This window comes from Thamnophis elegans, chromosome 4 (assembly GCF_009769535.1).
Source record: "Thamnophis elegans isolate rThaEle1 chromosome 4, rThaEle1.pri, whole genome shotgun sequence".
In the NCBI taxonomy this organism is placed as follows: Eukaryota; Metazoa; Chordata; class Lepidosauria; order Squamata; family Colubridae; genus Thamnophis; species Thamnophis elegans.
Window position 1 is genome coordinate 142,017,692 of NC_045544.1, and position 17,679 is coordinate 142,035,370.

General features: G+C 51.6%; 1 protein-coding gene across 1 annotated transcript in view; it reads left to right on the plus strand.

Moving 5' to 3' along the window:
* KIAA0100 (KIAA0100 ortholog) overlaps positions 1-16,342 on the plus strand; it is a 39,216-nt gene extending 22,874 nt beyond the window's left edge. The window contains exons 21-34 of the mRNA XM_032216157.1: positions 1,556-1,892; positions 3,948-4,047; positions 4,202-4,384; positions 6,908-7,029; positions 9,769-9,924; positions 10,025-10,146; positions 11,337-11,517; positions 11,609-11,695; positions 13,429-13,539; positions 14,037-14,172; positions 14,284-14,402; positions 14,939-15,040; positions 15,195-15,329; positions 15,940-16,342. Coding sequence (XP_032072048.1) covers positions 1,556-1,892; positions 3,948-4,047; positions 4,202-4,384; positions 6,908-7,029; positions 9,769-9,924; positions 10,025-10,146; positions 11,337-11,517; positions 11,609-11,695; positions 13,429-13,539; positions 14,037-14,172; positions 14,284-14,402; positions 14,939-15,040; positions 15,195-15,329; positions 15,940-16,125 — 2,077 coding nt within the window. The 3' untranslated portion in view covers positions 16,126-16,342. The remainder of the gene's footprint in view (positions 1-1,555; positions 1,893-3,947; positions 4,048-4,201; positions 4,385-6,907; positions 7,030-9,768; positions 9,925-10,024; positions 10,147-11,336; positions 11,518-11,608; positions 11,696-13,428; positions 13,540-14,036; positions 14,173-14,283; positions 14,403-14,938; positions 15,041-15,194; positions 15,330-15,939) is intronic.
* The last annotated feature ends 1,337 nt before the right edge of the window (positions 16,343-17,679 follow it).

The following is a 17,679-nucleotide window of genomic DNA, read 5'->3' on the forward strand; positions in this document are numbered from 1 at the left end:
TCTATCTATCTATCTATCTATCTATCTATCTATATCTAATCTTATCCTATCTATCAGCCATCTGTCTTTCTCTGTCTCTCTACCTATCATCCATCATCTATCTATCTATCTATCTATCTATCTATCTATCTATCTATCTATCTATCTATCTATCATCTATGTATCTATCTATCTATCTATCTATCTATCTATCTATCTATCTATCTAATCTTCTTATCCTATCTATCAGCCATCTGTCTTTCTCTGTCTCTCTACCTATCATCCATCATCTATCTATCTATCTATCTATCTATCTATCTATCTATCTATCTATCTATCTATCTATATCTATCTATCTATCTATCTCTGTCTATCTATCTATCTATCTATCTATATCTATCTATCTATCTATCTCTGTGTATCTATCTATCTATCTATCTATCTATCTATCTATCTATCTATCTATCTATCTATCTATCTAATCTTCTATCATCTATCTATCTATCTGGGTGAAATGAGGACCCAGACTGTGGGGGCGATATGCTGATTCTGTAAACCGCTTAGGGAGGGCTGAAAGCCCTATGAAGCGGTAGATAAGTCTAACTGCTATTGCTATCTATCTATCTATCTATCTATCTATCTATCTATCTATCTATCTATCTATCTATCTATCTATCATCTATGTATCTATCTATCTATCTATCTATCTATCTATCTATCTATCTATCTATCTATCTAATCTTCTTATCCTATCTATCAGCCATCTGTCTTTCTCTGTCTCTCTACCTATCATCCATCATCTATCTATCTATCTATCTATCTATCTATCTATCTATCTATCTATCTATCTATCTATCTATCTATCTATCTATCTATCTCTGTCTATCTATCTATCTATCTATCTATCTATCTATCTATCTATCTATCTATCTATCTATATCTATCTATCTATCTATCTATCTATCTCTGTGTATCTGTCTGTCTGTCTGTCTGTCTGTCTGTCTGTCTGTCTGTCTGTCTGTCTGTCTGTCTGTGTGAAATGAGGACCCAGACTGTGGGGGCGATATGCTGACTCTGTAAACCGCTTAGGGAGGGCTGAAAGCCCTATGAAGCGGTATATAAGTCTAACCGCTATTGCTATAGCTCCCCAGCCAGCCTATAAAACTGTAAAATTCCCCAGCCAGCCTATAAAAACACAGGCGTTTTTAAAAGAATTCAAAATAAAAAAAAACAATGCAGGTAGTGCTCGACTTACGGCCACAACGGAGGCCAATCTGTTGTTAAGTGAGACATTTGTTCAGTAGTTTTCGGCACATTTTACGACCTTTCTTGCCACAATTGTGAAGTGAATTGTGGCAGTTGTTAAACTCGTGAGCTAATCCAGCTTCCCTGTTGGCGCAAAAGGCTGAGCACGTGACCCCCAAGATACGGCGGCCGTCATAAATATGAGCCAGTTGCTAAGCACCCGAATTTTGAATCAGGTGACCACGGGGTGTGTGTGTGTGTGCTGTGAGCGTCGTAACTCTGAAAAATGGTCAGTCGGTGTGACTTCGGTCACTAAATGAACCGTTGTAAGTCGAGGACCACCTGTAACTACCACCACCCCATGCCCTGCTGGGCAGAAGAGCCCCGAAGTGCAGGGGGGGGGGCTGCCCCACGTGGTCCCAGAGTGCCTTGCAGTAACTTCCTCCCCTCCTCCCTTCCAGATGGTTCTCCGGGGGGCCGAGACGGAGGGCTGCGTGATCGTCTCGGCGGGCAAAGCCCAGCTGCTCCAGTGCCACCACCACCCGGCCTGGTACGGGGACACCCTCAAGCAGAAGACCTCCTGGACGTGCCTGCTGGATGGCATGCAGTATTTCGCCACCACCGAGAGCAGCCCCTCCGAGCGGGAGGATGTGCAGCTCTGGCTGGAGGTAAGCCCAGGGACCCCCCCCCCCCCGCTTGCTGGCCCTGGTGGTAGATGAACCAGGGTGGGCTGGAGCTCTTGGTAGAAGGTGGGGAGGGGGCTAAAGATCTGCCCCCCCTCCCTCTTTGCTCTGTGCAAGTTGCTTGTGTCAGCGTTCCAAGTAGCCCCCCCATTGCAAACAGGACTCCGAGGCAGGCAGATTCCTCAAAAAGGAGTTTTCTTTTTTTTTGTTTAATAAATTTTTATTTTTATTACACAAACATAGACAACAATAAACAAAAAAAAAACACACACACACACAAAAAGCATAATCACATACAGCATGTCGTTTGGTTACAGGTGTTTTAACATCCACATCCTCGAATAATATTTACCATCACAGATTTTTCATCTAGTATAACTAAATACCTTCACTTTCATTGTACAGTATATGTTCAGTTACGAAGTATTTCATTTCCCCCCCAATAAATCATAGTTCCCTTACATCAGTGTTTCTCAACCTTGGCAACTTGAAGATGTCCGGACTTCAACTCCCAGAATTCCCCAGCCAGCGAATGCTGGCTGGGGAATTCTGGGAGTTGAAATCCGGACATCTTCAAGTTGCCAAGGTTGAGAAACACTGCCTTACATTCTTGATTATCTATTTATATTATCCCCATGTGGAAAGGAAAAAAAAAAGATTTTTCTTTATATATCTTTATATATATCTTTATATTATCCCCATGTGGAAAGGGAAAAAAAAGATTTTTATTTTTTCTTTCTTTTTTCTTACCAACTAAGAGGAGTTTTCTTTGGAGACATTATCTTGGCACCGGCTGGTGAAAACTGACTCTGAAGGTTCCCGCGAGTTTTGCCTAATTAAAAAGTGAAAGTTCCCCTTTTCCCCTCAAACAATCGGTCACATTGTCCAGTCTGGGTGCTAGTCGGTTGCCTGGTTACTCCTCCTCCTGTCTCCAGCCAGCTGTTGCAATGTCCTTGGTTCCCAGGAGAACATATTTTGTTTTGGCTAAAAAAAACAACCAGCTATCTCTACTCCCCCTCCCTATCCCTCATCTCTCTCTCGTGGCAATGCTGAAGGCCTCAGAAATGGCCTCAGTCAGGCCAGCTTCGGAGTTGACAGCTTGACCCTCTCGGTGCCACTTGGTAAGGCCACACCCAGAGTCCCGCGTCCAGTTTTGGTCACCAAATTATTAAAAACAGATGTGGAGGCTCTGGAAAGAGTGCAGAGAAGAGCAACCAAGATGATGATGGGATTGGAGGCTCAAACATAGGAAGAACGGTTGCAGGAACTGGGCCTGGCTAGTCTAGGGAAGGGAAGGACCAGGGGAGTCAGGAGAGCATCTTCCAGTATTTGGGGGGCTGCCCCAGAGAGGAGGAAGGGGGTCCAGCTATTTTCCCAAAGCACCTGAGGGCAGAACAAGAAGCAATGGATGGAAACTGAAAAGGGGGAGAAGCAACTTAGAACTAAGGAGAATCTTGACGTGAGCCCCTGCCATTGCGGTGCTTAGAGAAGGGTGGTGGGGAGAGAGATGGGGCAGGAAGGAAAGGGGCTGCCTTTCTATATCTCAGGGGCTGCCCCAAAGAATAGGTGGGGGCTAGCTTGTTCTCTAAAGCAGGGGTCTCCAACCTTGGCAGCTTTAAGACCCGTGGACTTCAACTCCCAGAGTTCCTCAGCCAGCTTTGCTGGCTGAGGAACTCTGGGAGTTGAAATCCACGGGTCTTAAAGTTGCCAAGGTTGGAGACCCCCTGCTCTGAAGCACCTGAGGGCAGGGCAAGAAGCAATGGATGGAAACTAAACAAGGAGAGAAGCAACCTGAAAGTAAGGAGAACCAGAACAATTAATCCGTGGGAGAGAAGTTGCCGCCATCGGAGGTATTGTAAAGAAGAGATTGGGCAGCATTTATCTGGAATGGTAGATGGTCTCTTGCTTGAGCAGAGGGTTGGATTGGAAGACCTCTAGGGTCCCTCCCGACGCTGCTCTTCTGAATGGGGAAGAGCAGGCTCGTATCCCGTGTGTGCGCTCGCTGACCACTGGCCCTCCTTCCCCTCTCGCCGTCCCCAGGTCAAGAACATTGAGGAGCACCCTCAACGCAGCCTGGACTCCGTGCAGGAGCTGATGGAGAGCGGTCAAGCCGTGGGCGGCATGGTCAGCACCACCACAGGTCAGCAGCCGGCTGCCCAGGACGGGCACGGGAAAGGGGTTGGGCAAGGCCCTGCTGCAGGAGACGGTGGGCCAGGGAGTGCCCCGAGCACCCTGGGCGCTTGGCTGGTGCCCAGCTGCCTTCCTTCTCTCCCCCCCCCCACACCCTCCCCCAGATTGGAACCAGCCGCACGAGGTGCAGCCCACGCAGCAGGTGCAACGCATCATTTCGCGCTGCAGCTGCCGCATGTACTACATCAGCTACAGCCACGACGTCAACCCTGAGTTGGCCACGCAGATCAAACCGCCGGAACTGCCCGCGAACCCCGAGAAAGACGACCTCCTCAAGAAGCAGGAAGGTGGGCAGTGGGGGGAGCGGCCGGCCTTCTTTGGATGCTGAGGGTCTTTGGGGGGGGGCAGGTCACCTTCCCACCCCTCAGCCCACCCAGCCACCATACAAAAAAGAGGTGGAGACTCTGGAAAGAGTGCAGAGAAGAGCAACCAGGATGAGGAGGGGATGATTGGAGGTTCAAACATACGAAGAACGGTTGCAGGAACCGGGCCTGGCCAGTCTAGGGAAGAGAAGGACCAGGGGAGACAGGAGAGCATCTTCCAATATTTGAGGGGCTGCCCCAGAGAGGAGGAAGGGGGTCAAGCTATTCTCCAAAGCACAAGAAAGAAGATAGAGAGAGTGGAAGGATGGACGGAAGGAAGGAAGGAAGGACGAAAGAAAGAAAGAAAGAAAGAAAGAAAGAAAGAAAGAAAGAAAGAAAGAAAGAAAGAAAGAAAGAAAGAAGAAAAAGAGAAGGAAGGAAGGAAGGAAAAAATAATTAAAAAAGAGAGAGAGACATGGCTAGTCTAGGGAAGAGAAGGACCAGGGGAGACAGGAGAGCGTCTTCCAGTATTTGAGGGGCTGCCCCAGAGAGGAGGAAGGGGGTCCAGCTATTTTCCCAAAGCACCTGAGGGTAGAACAAGAAGCAATGGATGGAAACTAATCCAGGAGAGAAGCAACCTAGAATTAAGAAAAATGTCCTTAACAATAGCAATAGCAGTTAGACTTATATACCGCTTCATAGGGCTTTCAGCCCTCTCTAAGCGGTTTACAGAGTCAGCATATTGCCCCCAACAACAATCCGGGTCCTCATTTCACCCAGATAGATAGATAGATAGATAGATAGATAGATAGATAGATAGATAGATAGATAGATAGATAGATAGATAGATAGATAGATAGATAGATAGATGATAGGTTGGTAGGTAGGTAGGTAGGTAGGTAGATAGATAGATAGATATAGACGGATAGATAGATAGATAGATGGATAGATAGATAGATAGATAGATAGATAGATAGATAGATAGATAGATAGATAGCAATAGCAGTTAGACTTATATACCGCTTCATAGGGCTTTCAGCCCTCTCTAAGCAGTTTACAGAGTCAGCATATCGCCCCCAACAACAATCCGGGTCCTCATTTCACCTAGATAGATAGATAGATAGATAGATAGATAGATAGATAGATAGATAGATAGATAGATAGATAGATAGATAGATAGATAGATGGATGATAGGTTGGTTGGTAGGTAGGTAGGTAGGTAGGTAGGTAGGTAGATAGATAGATAGATATAGACGGATAGATAGATAGATGAGATGATAGAGATAGAAATATAGAGATAGCAATAGCAATAGCAGTTAGACTTATATACCGCTTCATAGGGCTTTCAGCCCCCTCTAAGCGGTTTACAGAGTCAGCGTATTGCCCCCAACAACAATCCGGGTCCTCATTTCACCCACCTCGGAAGGATGGAAGGCTGAGTCAACCTTGAGCCGGTGAGATTAGAACCGCTGAACTGCAGATAACAGTCAGCTGAAGTGGCCTGCAGTGCTGCACCCTAACCACTGCGCCACCTCGGCTTCTTAATAGTGAGGACAGTTAACCCGTGGAACTACTTGCCACCAGAGGTTGTGGGTGCTCCCATCTCTGGAGGTTTTTAAGAAGAGATTGGAGAGTCATTTCTCCAGAATGGTATAGGATCTCCTGCTTGAGTTGGGGGCTGGACTAGAAGACCTCCAAGGTCCCTTCCAACTCTGTTAATCTGTAGTTTAGCGAAGAGAAGGACCAGGGGGGACAGGAGGGCATCTTCCAATATTTGAGGGACTGCCCCAGAGAGGAGAAAGGGGTCAGGCTACTCTCCAAGGCACCCGAAGGCCAGAGAAGGAAGAATGGATGGAAACTGACCAAGGAGAGATTCAACCTGGAAATAAGGAGGAATTTCCTGACAGTGAGAGCAATCAACCTGTGGAACAGAAGTTGCCTTTGGAAGTTGTGGGAGCTTCATCTCTGGAGGCTTTCAAGAAGAGCCTGGGCTGACATCTATCAGAAATGGTGTAGGGTCTCCTGCTTGGACTAGATGACCTCCAAGGTCCCTTCCAACTCTGTTAATCTGAATCTATCTAAGACGATCAGAGGCCTGGAGGCTCAAACATAACAATGAACGGTTGCAGGAACTGAGCCTGGCTAGTCTAGGGAAGAGAAGGACCAGGGGAGACGGGAGAGCATCTTCCAGTATTTGAGGGGCTGCCCCAGAGAGGAGGAAGGGGTCAAGCTATTCTCCAAAGCACCTCAAAGGCCAGGGGACGAATAATGGATGGAAACTGACCAAGGAGAGATTCAACCTGGAAATAAGGAGGAATTTCCTGACAGTGAGAGCAATCAACCTGTGGAACAGAAGTTGCCTTTGGAAGTTGTGGGAGTTTCATCCCTGGAGGTTTCAAGAAGAGACTGGGCTGCCCTCGGTCAGAAATGGCCTGGGCCTTCCTGCTTGATCAGGGGGTTGGACTAGATGACCCCCAAGGACCCTTCCACCTCTCTTGTTCCTTGCAGGGGCCGTGGACACCTTCACGCTGATCCACCATGACCTGGAGATCTCCACCAACCCGGCCCAGTACGCCATGATCCTTGACATTGTCAACAACCTCCTGCTCCACGTGGAGCCCAAGCGGAAGGTGCCTTGGGTGGGGGGGCTGTGGGGAGAGCGAGGAGGGGGCTGCGGGGAGGCTGAAGTTGGGAGGTTCTGGAGAACTTTTGCCTTTGGGAGCCACCGTTTCCCTCCAGCTTGCCTGGGATGGTTTGTGGATGGAGGGGTGCGTGGGGGTGAGCCTCAGGCCTGCCGGATTCCCGTGCTACCCCAGGAACCCCCCCAAAGTGCCCGGGAGGGGCCCGGGTCGTGCTTGCTCGAAGCCAGGAGGGACACGCTGCTTCCACCTCCAGGATCCGAGCGGCGCAGACTGCTGGGTCTTGTAGTCAAAGCAGCAGCCGAAGGAGAGGAGGGCCCAGTTGGGAGGGAGGGTTCTAGGAACAACTCCCGATGGCCAGCTCTCAGCGGCCACCTCCCCAGGACAACTGGCCACAGGGCAATTTGACAATTTGGTTTAATTATTTAAAATAAAAACTATTTTTTTTGAATTTTTATTTTATACACATAAGCACATCAACAAAAATAACCACATCACTTAAAAACAACATAGGAACACGAAGTTCCATCGTATATCATACCGCAGCTCCGTATCGGTTTCTTTGCAGTTAGTGTTTTCCCTTCTATACATTTCTATCTTTCATTCAAAATCTCCTTATTTGTTGTCCATTTTTATGTACATTTCTTTATTTATTTATACTTAGCTACTTATGATCAAGTATTATTTACCTATATTGTGCTTTATATTTTTACTGTCATTTCTTCTATATACAGTTATAGGTATACATTCACATAGTTATTCTTTTTCTTTGCCATTCTTATATTATTATTATTCCATTTAAAAGGTTATAAGGTATAATTTGGAATGCTTTGTTTACCATCCTTCGCACCTGCTATGACACCACCTTGTTTTCTCTTTCTTTTCTTTTCTCCCTCCCTTCTCTACTTCCTTCCCTCCTCTTCTCCTTCCCCTTCTTCCTTCCCTTACTTCTCCCCTACTCCTACCCTCTGTCTTCTCTCTTCCTACCCTCTCTTTTCTCTCTTCCTCCTCTCCTTCTCTTTCTCTCCCTCCCACCCATCTCTCACTACCTCTTTCTTCTTCCCCTACCTCTCCTCCACATCTCACCTTATTTTCTCTTTCTTTTCTTTTCTCCCTCCCTTCCTTCTCTACTTCTTTCCTTCCTCCTCTCCTTCCCCTTCTACCTTCCCTTCTTTTAGAAATAAAAACTATTATAAGGATTGTCATCCGGGTTTCATTCTGTCATTTCCCCTCCCTTCTTCAATGATTCTATTCCACCGTTCCTTGGTGTCCGTGTAACTCTCGTCCTGTGGCCACTCGGCCGTGGTGAGTTGCCCGCAGCAAATGGTCACGGGCCCTTCAGCCTGGTCAACTCTGCAGGGCCCAACCCCACGGTGGGACAGGTTTTGCACTAATGCCGAAGAAATGGTGGAATAGAATATAGAGTTAAAGAATGGAGGCCAAAGGAGGGACAGAACGAAGTGGGAATGGCGAAGAATTAAAGTAAGTTTTAAAATTATTTCATATCGTTAAGCTGAGCTGTTGAATTGTCCCATGGCGAGTTGTAAGGGGCGAGTTGTTCCATTGTGGGGGGGGAGGGGGTGGTTCTGACCTAGGCTTCATGATACAGTAAAAAGCATACAATTAGATCCCAAATCCCCCCTTTTTTATTTCAATGGCTGTGAATTATGTTCATTCACAGCCCATAATGAGTCCCCAAATAGTTTGTAAAGAGTCCTACAGTAGTCTGCCAAAGTCTTTCGGATAAGGCTGGTAAGCACCCACCTTTATCTTCTTTGGAAACGCCGCCAAAGACTTAATTGGCAATTAGCTTGGGAGCAAAGAGTCCAAACGGCGCTTCAGAAGGAAAAACTGTCCAGCATGAACCAAGTTGCTTCCTCCAAAGGCATTCATGTGCTCCTTTACGTCCTACGGGAGGGGCCAATCACCTCCAAGCCTTACTCACAAGTCGTCCCTTCTGGCTTAACTGTTCTTGCCTTCTGGCAGCTCTGCGCATGCACACACTGGGAACAGGCTCCCCCTGTTCTTCTGCCTCGCTGCTGTCCGAATGGAGGCTCCAGAGGCAGCACATAACTCCCAGATGGCCCCAGCCCCCTCTCTGCCTCCGACACAGAGCCCCCCTCCGAGCCTTCCCCAGACTCCAGGACTGGCCCAGGTTCCTCCCCAACCCTCCTCACTGTCTGAATCTGCTGCCAGCTCCGCAGCCACACAGCCAAAAGTCCTTCCAGCTCAGACTCCATTCATGGGAGGAAACATTTGATGGGGGACGCCTGGGGTCTCTGTAACATCAACCATAAAGACAACCCCTTCGGACGTTGTGGGAGCTAAAATGTCTGTGGAGATTCTCCTTGGATGACCTTGGCTTTCTAGAAAGAATGTTGTTATGGCTACCTATCGTCTAACTCCGTATATAGTCCCTCCTCCCCATCTTCCTACCATAGAAAAATGCATAGCAGAATAATAGAGATCCAAAAGGAAAGATGGCTGCAAGATTGACAGCACCTTTGACCCGTTGTGGGAGGGAGCGGTTCTGATTGCTTCTGCCTTTTGGGTTGGGGGGGGTCCCCTCTCCTTGCCCCCTCCTTCCAGAGGGGGAGGGGTCTGTTCTACCCAACACAACCCCTACTGCTTAATCTGGCTTAACGACCGACTGGGGGGGATGGGGGTTTGGCCCCCTAGTCCTGACCTCCAACCCTCTTCTTTGACCCCCCCTAATGCCCCCCCCACAAGGAGCACAGTGAGAAGAAGCAGCGAGTGCGATTCCAGCTGGAGATCTCCAGCAACCCGGAGGAGCAGCGTAGTAGCATCCTCCACCTTCAGGAGGCCGTCCGTCAACACGTGGCCCAGATCCGGCTGCTGGAGAAGCAGATGTACTCGGTCATGAAGGTGGGCGCCTCGGGGGGGGGGGATGGGGGGAGGGGCTCTCTGCGGGGCCCTTGGGGAGCCTGTGCGTGACCTCCCCCTCCCCCCCTCCGCCTCTCCCCAGTCCTTGCAAGACGACGGGCGGAACGAGGCGTTGCTGGAGCACAACCAGAAGCTGCAGCAGCAGCTGAGCCAGGAGAAGGCCACGTTGCAGCAGGAGAGCGAGGACCTCAACATCCTAATCAGGTGAGGGGAGCCTTTCCGGCCAAGGGGGAGGGAGGGGGGGCGGCTGCTGCTTCTGCTAGAGCCTGGAGCCCCAAGCCTCCCACCCACCACCCACCCCAGGTCTCCGGACATAAGCATTGGCCTGGGCTGTCACACCTGATGGGGAGGGACGCACAGGTAGCCTTTAGAATGAATGGATGAGGTGGAAAGGACCTCGGAGGTCTTCTAGTCTAGCCTCTCCCCCCATTCAACATATCATACTTCAGATAAGTGACTAGGACAGTGTTTCTCAACCTTGGCAACTTGAAGATGTCCGGACTTCAACTTCCAGAATTCCCCAGCCAGCGAATGCTGGCTGGGGAATTCTGGGAGTTGAAGTCCAGACATCTTCAAGTTGCCAAGGTTGAGAAACACTGGTCTAGGCTCTTCTTAAAAAGCTCCCATAACATCTGGTGGCCAGTTGTTCCCCTGGTTAATTGTCCTCACTGTCCGGAAGTTTCTCCTTTTACTCTCCAGGCCTTTCATCCTCTTAGCTGCTCTTCTCTGAACTTTCTCCAAAGCCTCCACACATCTTTTTGGTTGCAGGATTCCAAGTTACGATCAGAGTCGACCCCCACAATTTATGTTGCTAAGTGGAACATTCGTTAAGAGACTTTTGCCCCGTCTCACCACTTTTCTTGCCCCAGATTCGCTTAACAAATCATTGCACTTGTTAAGTTAGCCCCAATCCTGGCTCCCCCCCCCCCGTTGTCTGAAGCTCACAATGTGGACACTGTGACCGTCGTAAGCACGAGTCAGTTGCCAAGGCTCTTAGTTTTGATCACGTGACTGTGGAGGTGGCTCGGCAGTCGTTAAGTGTGAGAAACGGCCACGGGTCCCTTTTCTCAGTGCCGTTGTGACTTTGGTTCCTGAGCGAACAGCCGCCTCTCTTCTCTCTCTTCCCCGTGGAGATTCGAACCCTCACCACCCTCCAGGCCTTCCGCAAAGCCCTTAAAACCTGGCTGTTCCGACAGGCCTGGGGCTAAAGAGCTTTTGCCCCCCCCCCTCGAATGGTATGGTTGTTGTGTGCTTTTAAATTGTGTATTGTTCTGTTTGTCTTTTTTATCCCTTATCTGTACCCCCTTCCCTGACTTGAATTGTGAGCCGCCCTGAGTCCCCTCCGGGGAAAAGGGCGGCATATAAATGTAATAAATCCAATCCAATCCTCTCAGGTGCTTTAAGGACTTCCAGCTGCAGAGGGCCAACAAAATGGAGCTGCGCAAACATCTGGAGGACGTCAGCGTGGCTCGCCGGACCGAGTTCTACTTCGCCCAGGCCCGCTGGCGTTTGACCGAAGAGGACGGGCAGCTGGGTATCGCAGAGGTGGAGCTGCAACGCTTCCTCTACAGCAAGGTGGGCCCGGGGGGGGGTCCGAGGAGGGTCAGCAGGCATGCCAAGCCGGCTCCACTCGCGGCTGTGGCTGACCACTGCAGCCTCTTTGCAGATAAACAAGTCGGATGACACGGCCGAGCATCTCCTGGAGCTGGGCTGGGTGACCATGAACAACCTCCTGCCCAACGCCGTCTACAAGGTGGGTGGTCCGCCCTCTCCTGCCCCCCCCCCGCTCCCCTGGCCTTTGGGGGAGGAGTGAGAGTCAGGGGGTCACTCCTGCACGGCTGGGAGGAGACCTCTGGACCCGGAAGGGGCAACTGCCCTCTGCCAACTCCCTGCAGGGCATTTCAGCAATTCAATTTTATTATTTAAAACAGTGAAAAAGAGTTGTTTTAGTTTTTTGTTATTCCCATTTCATTTCGCCCCTCCTTTGGCATCCTTTCTCTAAGGATATCCTCTTTCACAGTCTCTTTGATAATAGAAAAGAATAGAGAAGGGAAGAAAATCAGTAGAAACAGAATAGAATAGAACAGGCTAGGAATGGAATGGAATGGAACAGAACAACAGAACAGAACAGAATAGCAGAGTTGGAAGGGACCTTGGAGGTCTTCTAGTCCAGCCCTCCTATACCATTTCAGATAGGTGGGTGTCTTGTCTCTTCTTAAAAACCCCAGTGGGAGGGAGGGAGGGAAGGAAGGAAGGAAGGAAGGAAGGAAGGAAGGAAGGGAAGGAAGGAAGGAAGGAAGAAAGAAAAAGAAAGAAAGAAAGAAAAAATAGCAGAAAAACAGAGTTGGAAGGGACCTTGGAGGTCTTCTAGTCCAACCCCCTGCCTAGACAGGAAACCCTATATACCATTCCAGACCAATGGCTGTCCAACGTCTTCTTAAAGACTTCCAGTGTTGGGGCATTCACAACTTCTGGAGGCAACTTCTGCTCCAATGATTAATTGTTCTCACTGTCAGGAAGTTTCTCCTCCGTTCTAAGTTGCTTCTCTCCTTGATTAGTTTCCACCCATTGCCCTTCCTTCCTTCCTTCCTTCCTTCCTTCCTTCCTTCCTTCCTTCCTTCCTTCCTTCCCTTTTCCACTGATTAATTGTTCTGTCAGGAAATTCCTCCTTGGTTCTAAGTTGCTTCTCTCCTTGAGAAGTTTCCACCCATTGCTTCTTGTCCTGCCCTCAGGTGCCTTGGAGAATAGCTTGACTCCCTCTTGAAAGACTGCTATCATGTCTCCCCTGGTCCTTCTTTCTATTAAACTAGACCTACCCAGTTCCTGCAACCGTTCTTCATATGTTTTAGTCTCCAGTCCCTTAATCCTCTTTCTTGCTCTTCTCTGCACTCTTTCCAGAGTCTCCGCATCTTTTCTACATCGTGGTGACCAATGCCGGTTTCCAAGTGTGGCCTTACCAGGGCATTATAAAGTGGCATTAACTCTTCACCTGGTCTTGATTCTATTAGTGCAACTCTTAAAGATTGTGGAGAATATTTGTGGCTCGTAGGTTTTGGCAGGGGGTCCCTTCTGCCAGCTGGCCGTTTTGCTCCCAGGCGTTCTGTTACCAAACTGGGTGACCTCCTCAGTGGGGTTTTGGGGTGAAGCCTCTTGAGGTGGGAAACCATCAGAACCAACAACTGAAAACCAGGACGGACCACCTGCTCCCCCCCCCCCCCTTGAATTCCATGCCTCAAAAGTCACCAAGTCACAAGACCAGAACCGCCCGTGCGATTCAACCAGGAACTTCACCCCAAAACCTCACTGAAGACGTCACCCAGTTTGGTAGTGAGACGTCCGGGAGCAAACCAGCCAGCTTGGAGAAGGACCCCTGCCCGAAGGGTAAGTCTCATCCCGCGAGCAGTTATCCTAGGACCCCTCTGGACACTCTTCAGGGTGCCTACAAGCAAGGAGGGGGATTTTGACCCCCTGGTATGTTCCCCGTAGGTGGTTCTCCGGCCGCAGAGCGCCTGCCAGTCGGGACGCCAGCTGGCCCTGCGGATTTTCAGCAAGGTCCGACCGCCAGTGGGCGGCATTTCCATCAAGGAACACTTAGAGGTGAGCGGGGCCAAGCGCCAGGCTTCCAAATGGCACCCAAAATTAAATCAGAATCCAAGGCAAAGGATTCCTCAAAGTTCCAATTTATGAAGAGAGCCACGTTGGCACATCTGAGAAAACCTGAATCTGAAAGCTTCCCGGTTTCCCCCACCCAGTTGAAAGTTCAAGATCTTGCCCCCCCCCCCTGCCCCCCGCACCCACAAGTCCATCCCACGGTCCAATCTCCCACCCATCCAGTTCCGGTCAGGTGCAGAGATGCAAGGACAAAGGATGACCTTGGTTTTCTAGAAAGGGATTTTGTTATGACTGCATCTCATCTAACTCCCTATAATCCCCCCCTCCCGTTTCCCCACCATAGAAAAAGGCATAGTCGACTAATGGAAAGTGTGGCAGGCCAAAGACCCCCCCCCAAAGAAAAGAGGGCTGTGACACCACCACCCCTTTTGCAAGCCGGGAGCCTAATCTCTGTCCCTCTCCACCTCCCGACCCCCAACCAGGTCAACGTGGTACCACTGACCATCCAGCTGACCCACCAGTTCTTCCACCGCATGATGGGCTTCTTCTTCCCCGGACGCAACGTGGAGGAGGAGGAGGTGGGCGACGAAGAGGACAAGTCGAAGCTGGTGACCACGGGTGAGCACAAAAGGGACCCCCCCCTCCCCCTCCCCTCCGAAGGGGCAAAGCGAGGCCAACCATGATTCCCGGTTTCCTCCTCTGACGAGAGTTTTTCTCCCGGATGTGCAGGGATGCCGGTGGTGAAGCCGCGGCAGCTGATGGTCTCCGAAGACTCGCTGGGCTCTGGGAAGGGCCAAGGGCTGAATCGGACCTCGGGGGTCAGGCGCTCCTTCCGCAAAACACCTGAGGTAGGGACGGCTTGGTTCTCGGCCAAGCAAGGCATCCCGGAGGCACTCTGGGTTCGGAGACTCTGTGTGTGCGTGCGTGCGTGCGTGCGTGTGTGTGTGTGTGTGTGTGTAGGGTCTTGCTTGCAGAGACCATCTAGAAGTGCCCTAGAGGGAGGGGCCCCTGGAGGCCGCTGGGGCGAGGGCAAAGGCAGTGGGAGGTGAGGCAGCCCATCCTCAGCCACGGAGGGGAATTTTGGGCAGTGGCTCCCCAGCCCGTCCTGCCTCGCAGGGGTGTTGGGAGGGCCTCCATGCAAGGCCTGCTTCCCACGGAGACATCCAGGCGGGGGGAGGGGGAGCCGGGTTGGGCCTGGCAGGTGGTCATTTCTCGGTCAAGGCTGCCCTGAATGTGGTCCGGAGGAGGCTGCCCCATCCGTCCGTCCGCCTGTCTGTCCATAAACTACACAGATAGTCCTCAACTTACGACCACAATCAAGCCCCAAATCTTGGGGCAGGGGGGGGTGCTGGGCTGGCTGTAATGGCTCCCCCTCCCCCCCCAGTACCCGGTGGACGACATTGAGAAGATGAAGGAACGGGCGGCCATGAACAACTCCTTCATCTACATCAAGATCCCCCAGGTGCCCCTCTGCGTCAGCTACAAGGTGCGTGTGGGGGGGGGGGCTGTTTCTCCAGAGGATCTGCTGGGTTCCCCTCCCTCAGGGCACCTTGTGGCCGTGAGTCCCGCAGGGCTGCCGTTGTTGGGAGGCAGAGGGGGGGGGGCTTTCTGACTCCCCCTCCTCCCTCCGGTGGCTGCAGGGAGAGAAGAACAGCGTGGACTGGGGGGAGCTCAACCTGGTGCTGCCGTGCCTGGAGTACCACAACAACACCTGGACGTGGCTGGACTTTGCTATGGCGGTCAAGCGGGACAGCCGGAAGGCCCTGGTGGCCCAGGTAAGGGAGGCCGCAGGGACCCCAAAGCCCATCCTCCTCCAGGCCGCACACGCAGCTGCCGCGGAGACTGGAGAGCCACCCCCCTCCCCCCTGCAGCTGGCAAGCTTTGCAAGGACGGCACTTTTCATGGCAGCTGTGCCCCCCCCCCCCGATACTTCTGCCTGGGCTGGGGATTATGGGAGGTGCATTACCCGGGAGGAGGAGAAAGCAGGTGAAAGCCTAACACACCGGCTCAGCTCCCTTCTCCCCCCCCCCTCGCCTACCTCCTCCCCTCACTCCCCCTTCCTTTCCTTTCTCCCCCCCCACCTCCGTCCACCCTCTCCCCTTCTCTTCCCTTCTCCTTCCTTCCTTCCCCCTCCCTCCCTCTCATCCCCATCTCTCCTTCCTTCCCTCCTTCCCATTCCCATATCCTTCCTTCCTCTCATTCCCATCTCTTCTTCCTTCCTCCCTCCCTTCCTTCCCCCCCCTCGCCTACCTCCTCCCCTCCCTCCCCCTTCCTTTCCTTTCTCCCCCCCACCTTCCTCCACCCTCTCCCCTTCCCTTCTCCTTCCTTCCTTCCCCCTCCCTCCCTCTCATCCCCATCTCTCCTTCCTCCTCCCCCCCCCACCAGGTCATCAAAGAGAAGCTGCGCCTGAAGCCCGCGGTGGGCACGGAGTCCCGGGGGAGGCAGGAGAGCAAGCTGGAGGGGCCGGTGGTGCAGCAGCAGGAGGAGGATGAGAAGGCCCGGCTGCTGATCGGCCTGAGCGTGGGCGAGAAAAACCCGGGCAAGAAGTCCATCTTCAGCCGGCGCAAGTGAGGCCGCGGGGCCTGCCAGCAGGGAGACCAGGACGGCCGGGGCGGGGGGTGCTCTCGGCGGGAGGCCCTGTTGGCCGGGCGCTGGACGGAGACCGAATGGGCCCCGAGGGCCCCAGGCGTGTGTGGGACCAGGCCCTGGAGAGCATTGGGGAGTCCTCCGAAGGCCAGGCGGTGGGGAAGGGAAGGGAGAGTTTAAATAACAGAGTTTATCATTTGGAGACGTCTCCTGTCGTCATTGCTCTCCTCCCCCCCAACCCCCGAATCTGCCCTGTTAGGAAAGCTCCCCGTTGGGAGAGCGAGTGCGTTCAGAGAAGCGTTGTGAGAGTTGTGTTGGAGAACACACAAACCAGCATAGAGAGACACCACAGTTTAAATAGGCTTCTACTTTCATGGAAATAAGAGGTATCAGAGTCCATCAAACAGTCCAAATCCTACACGGATAAGACAGTCAGCCATCAAAGTCTTTCAGTCAAGGGATAATCCAAATAACATAGTCCATAATCACACAAACAGTTCGGTACACAAAGTTTGCTAGCAAAACTTACAATAGCTCACACTGATCACCACACGGCACTTCGAACAGCCAGCTTCCAAACACTCAGATCAGATCAGCATCTAACAGTGATTCTGGCTCCCTCTTATGGCCGATTGAGGAAACAGCAACCAATCACATTTACAGCATGATTTAAAGAAACAGGTACAGCATTGTTACATGATTGATATATTGCCAACCCAACCGTTAGATTATATTGCTAACATGCCCCCTCCCCACCTCATGCCATCCCCAGTCCCATCCCTCCCCCCGCCTCTTGGGTCAATCTCACCCTCCAGCAGCCTTGGGGGAGCCCCAGATCGACCGACCACTGGGATGGGAAATCTATGGCACCTGCCCCCGAAGTGGCACCCAGAGCCATGTCGGCTGTTGCCCCAGCTCAGCTCCCCCATGCGTGCGTGTGGCCTCCTACTGGCCAGCTGATTTTCGGGTCTCTGCTGCACATGGACAGGGAGGGCACTGGGGGGGGGGGGTGTCGCACGCCCATGCAGGGGGCAGGGTTGCAAGCACATACCCAGGGGCTATAGGGGGATGCCGAAGTGTGTTCCCCCACGGTCCCTTTTTGGTCCTAGGAGCCTGCAGGGAGGCCTACGAGGCCCAAAACAGGGTGCAAAAGCCCCCCCCCCCACGCATGGGCAGTGGGGCGGGGGGGTCACGTGCACATTGCATTATGGGTGTGGACGCACGGGCGCTTTCGGCACACAACAACAAAAAGTGTAGCCATCAAGTGACCTACAGCAATTTGTCCACTGACCGTTCAAATTACAACAGGACTTATGACCACTTTCCCCCACTTACGACCGTTGCCGCATCCCCATGGTCGTCGCCTGAGCAAAATTCAGACGCTCAGAAACTGACTCATATTTACGACGGCCACAGTTGTCCCCCGGGTCGCAAGACCCCCTTTTGCGACCTTTTTGGCAAGCAAAGTCACGGGGGAAGCCGGATCCATTCAACAACTGCGTGACTCACTTAACAACATAATTCACTTACCAAAGTGAT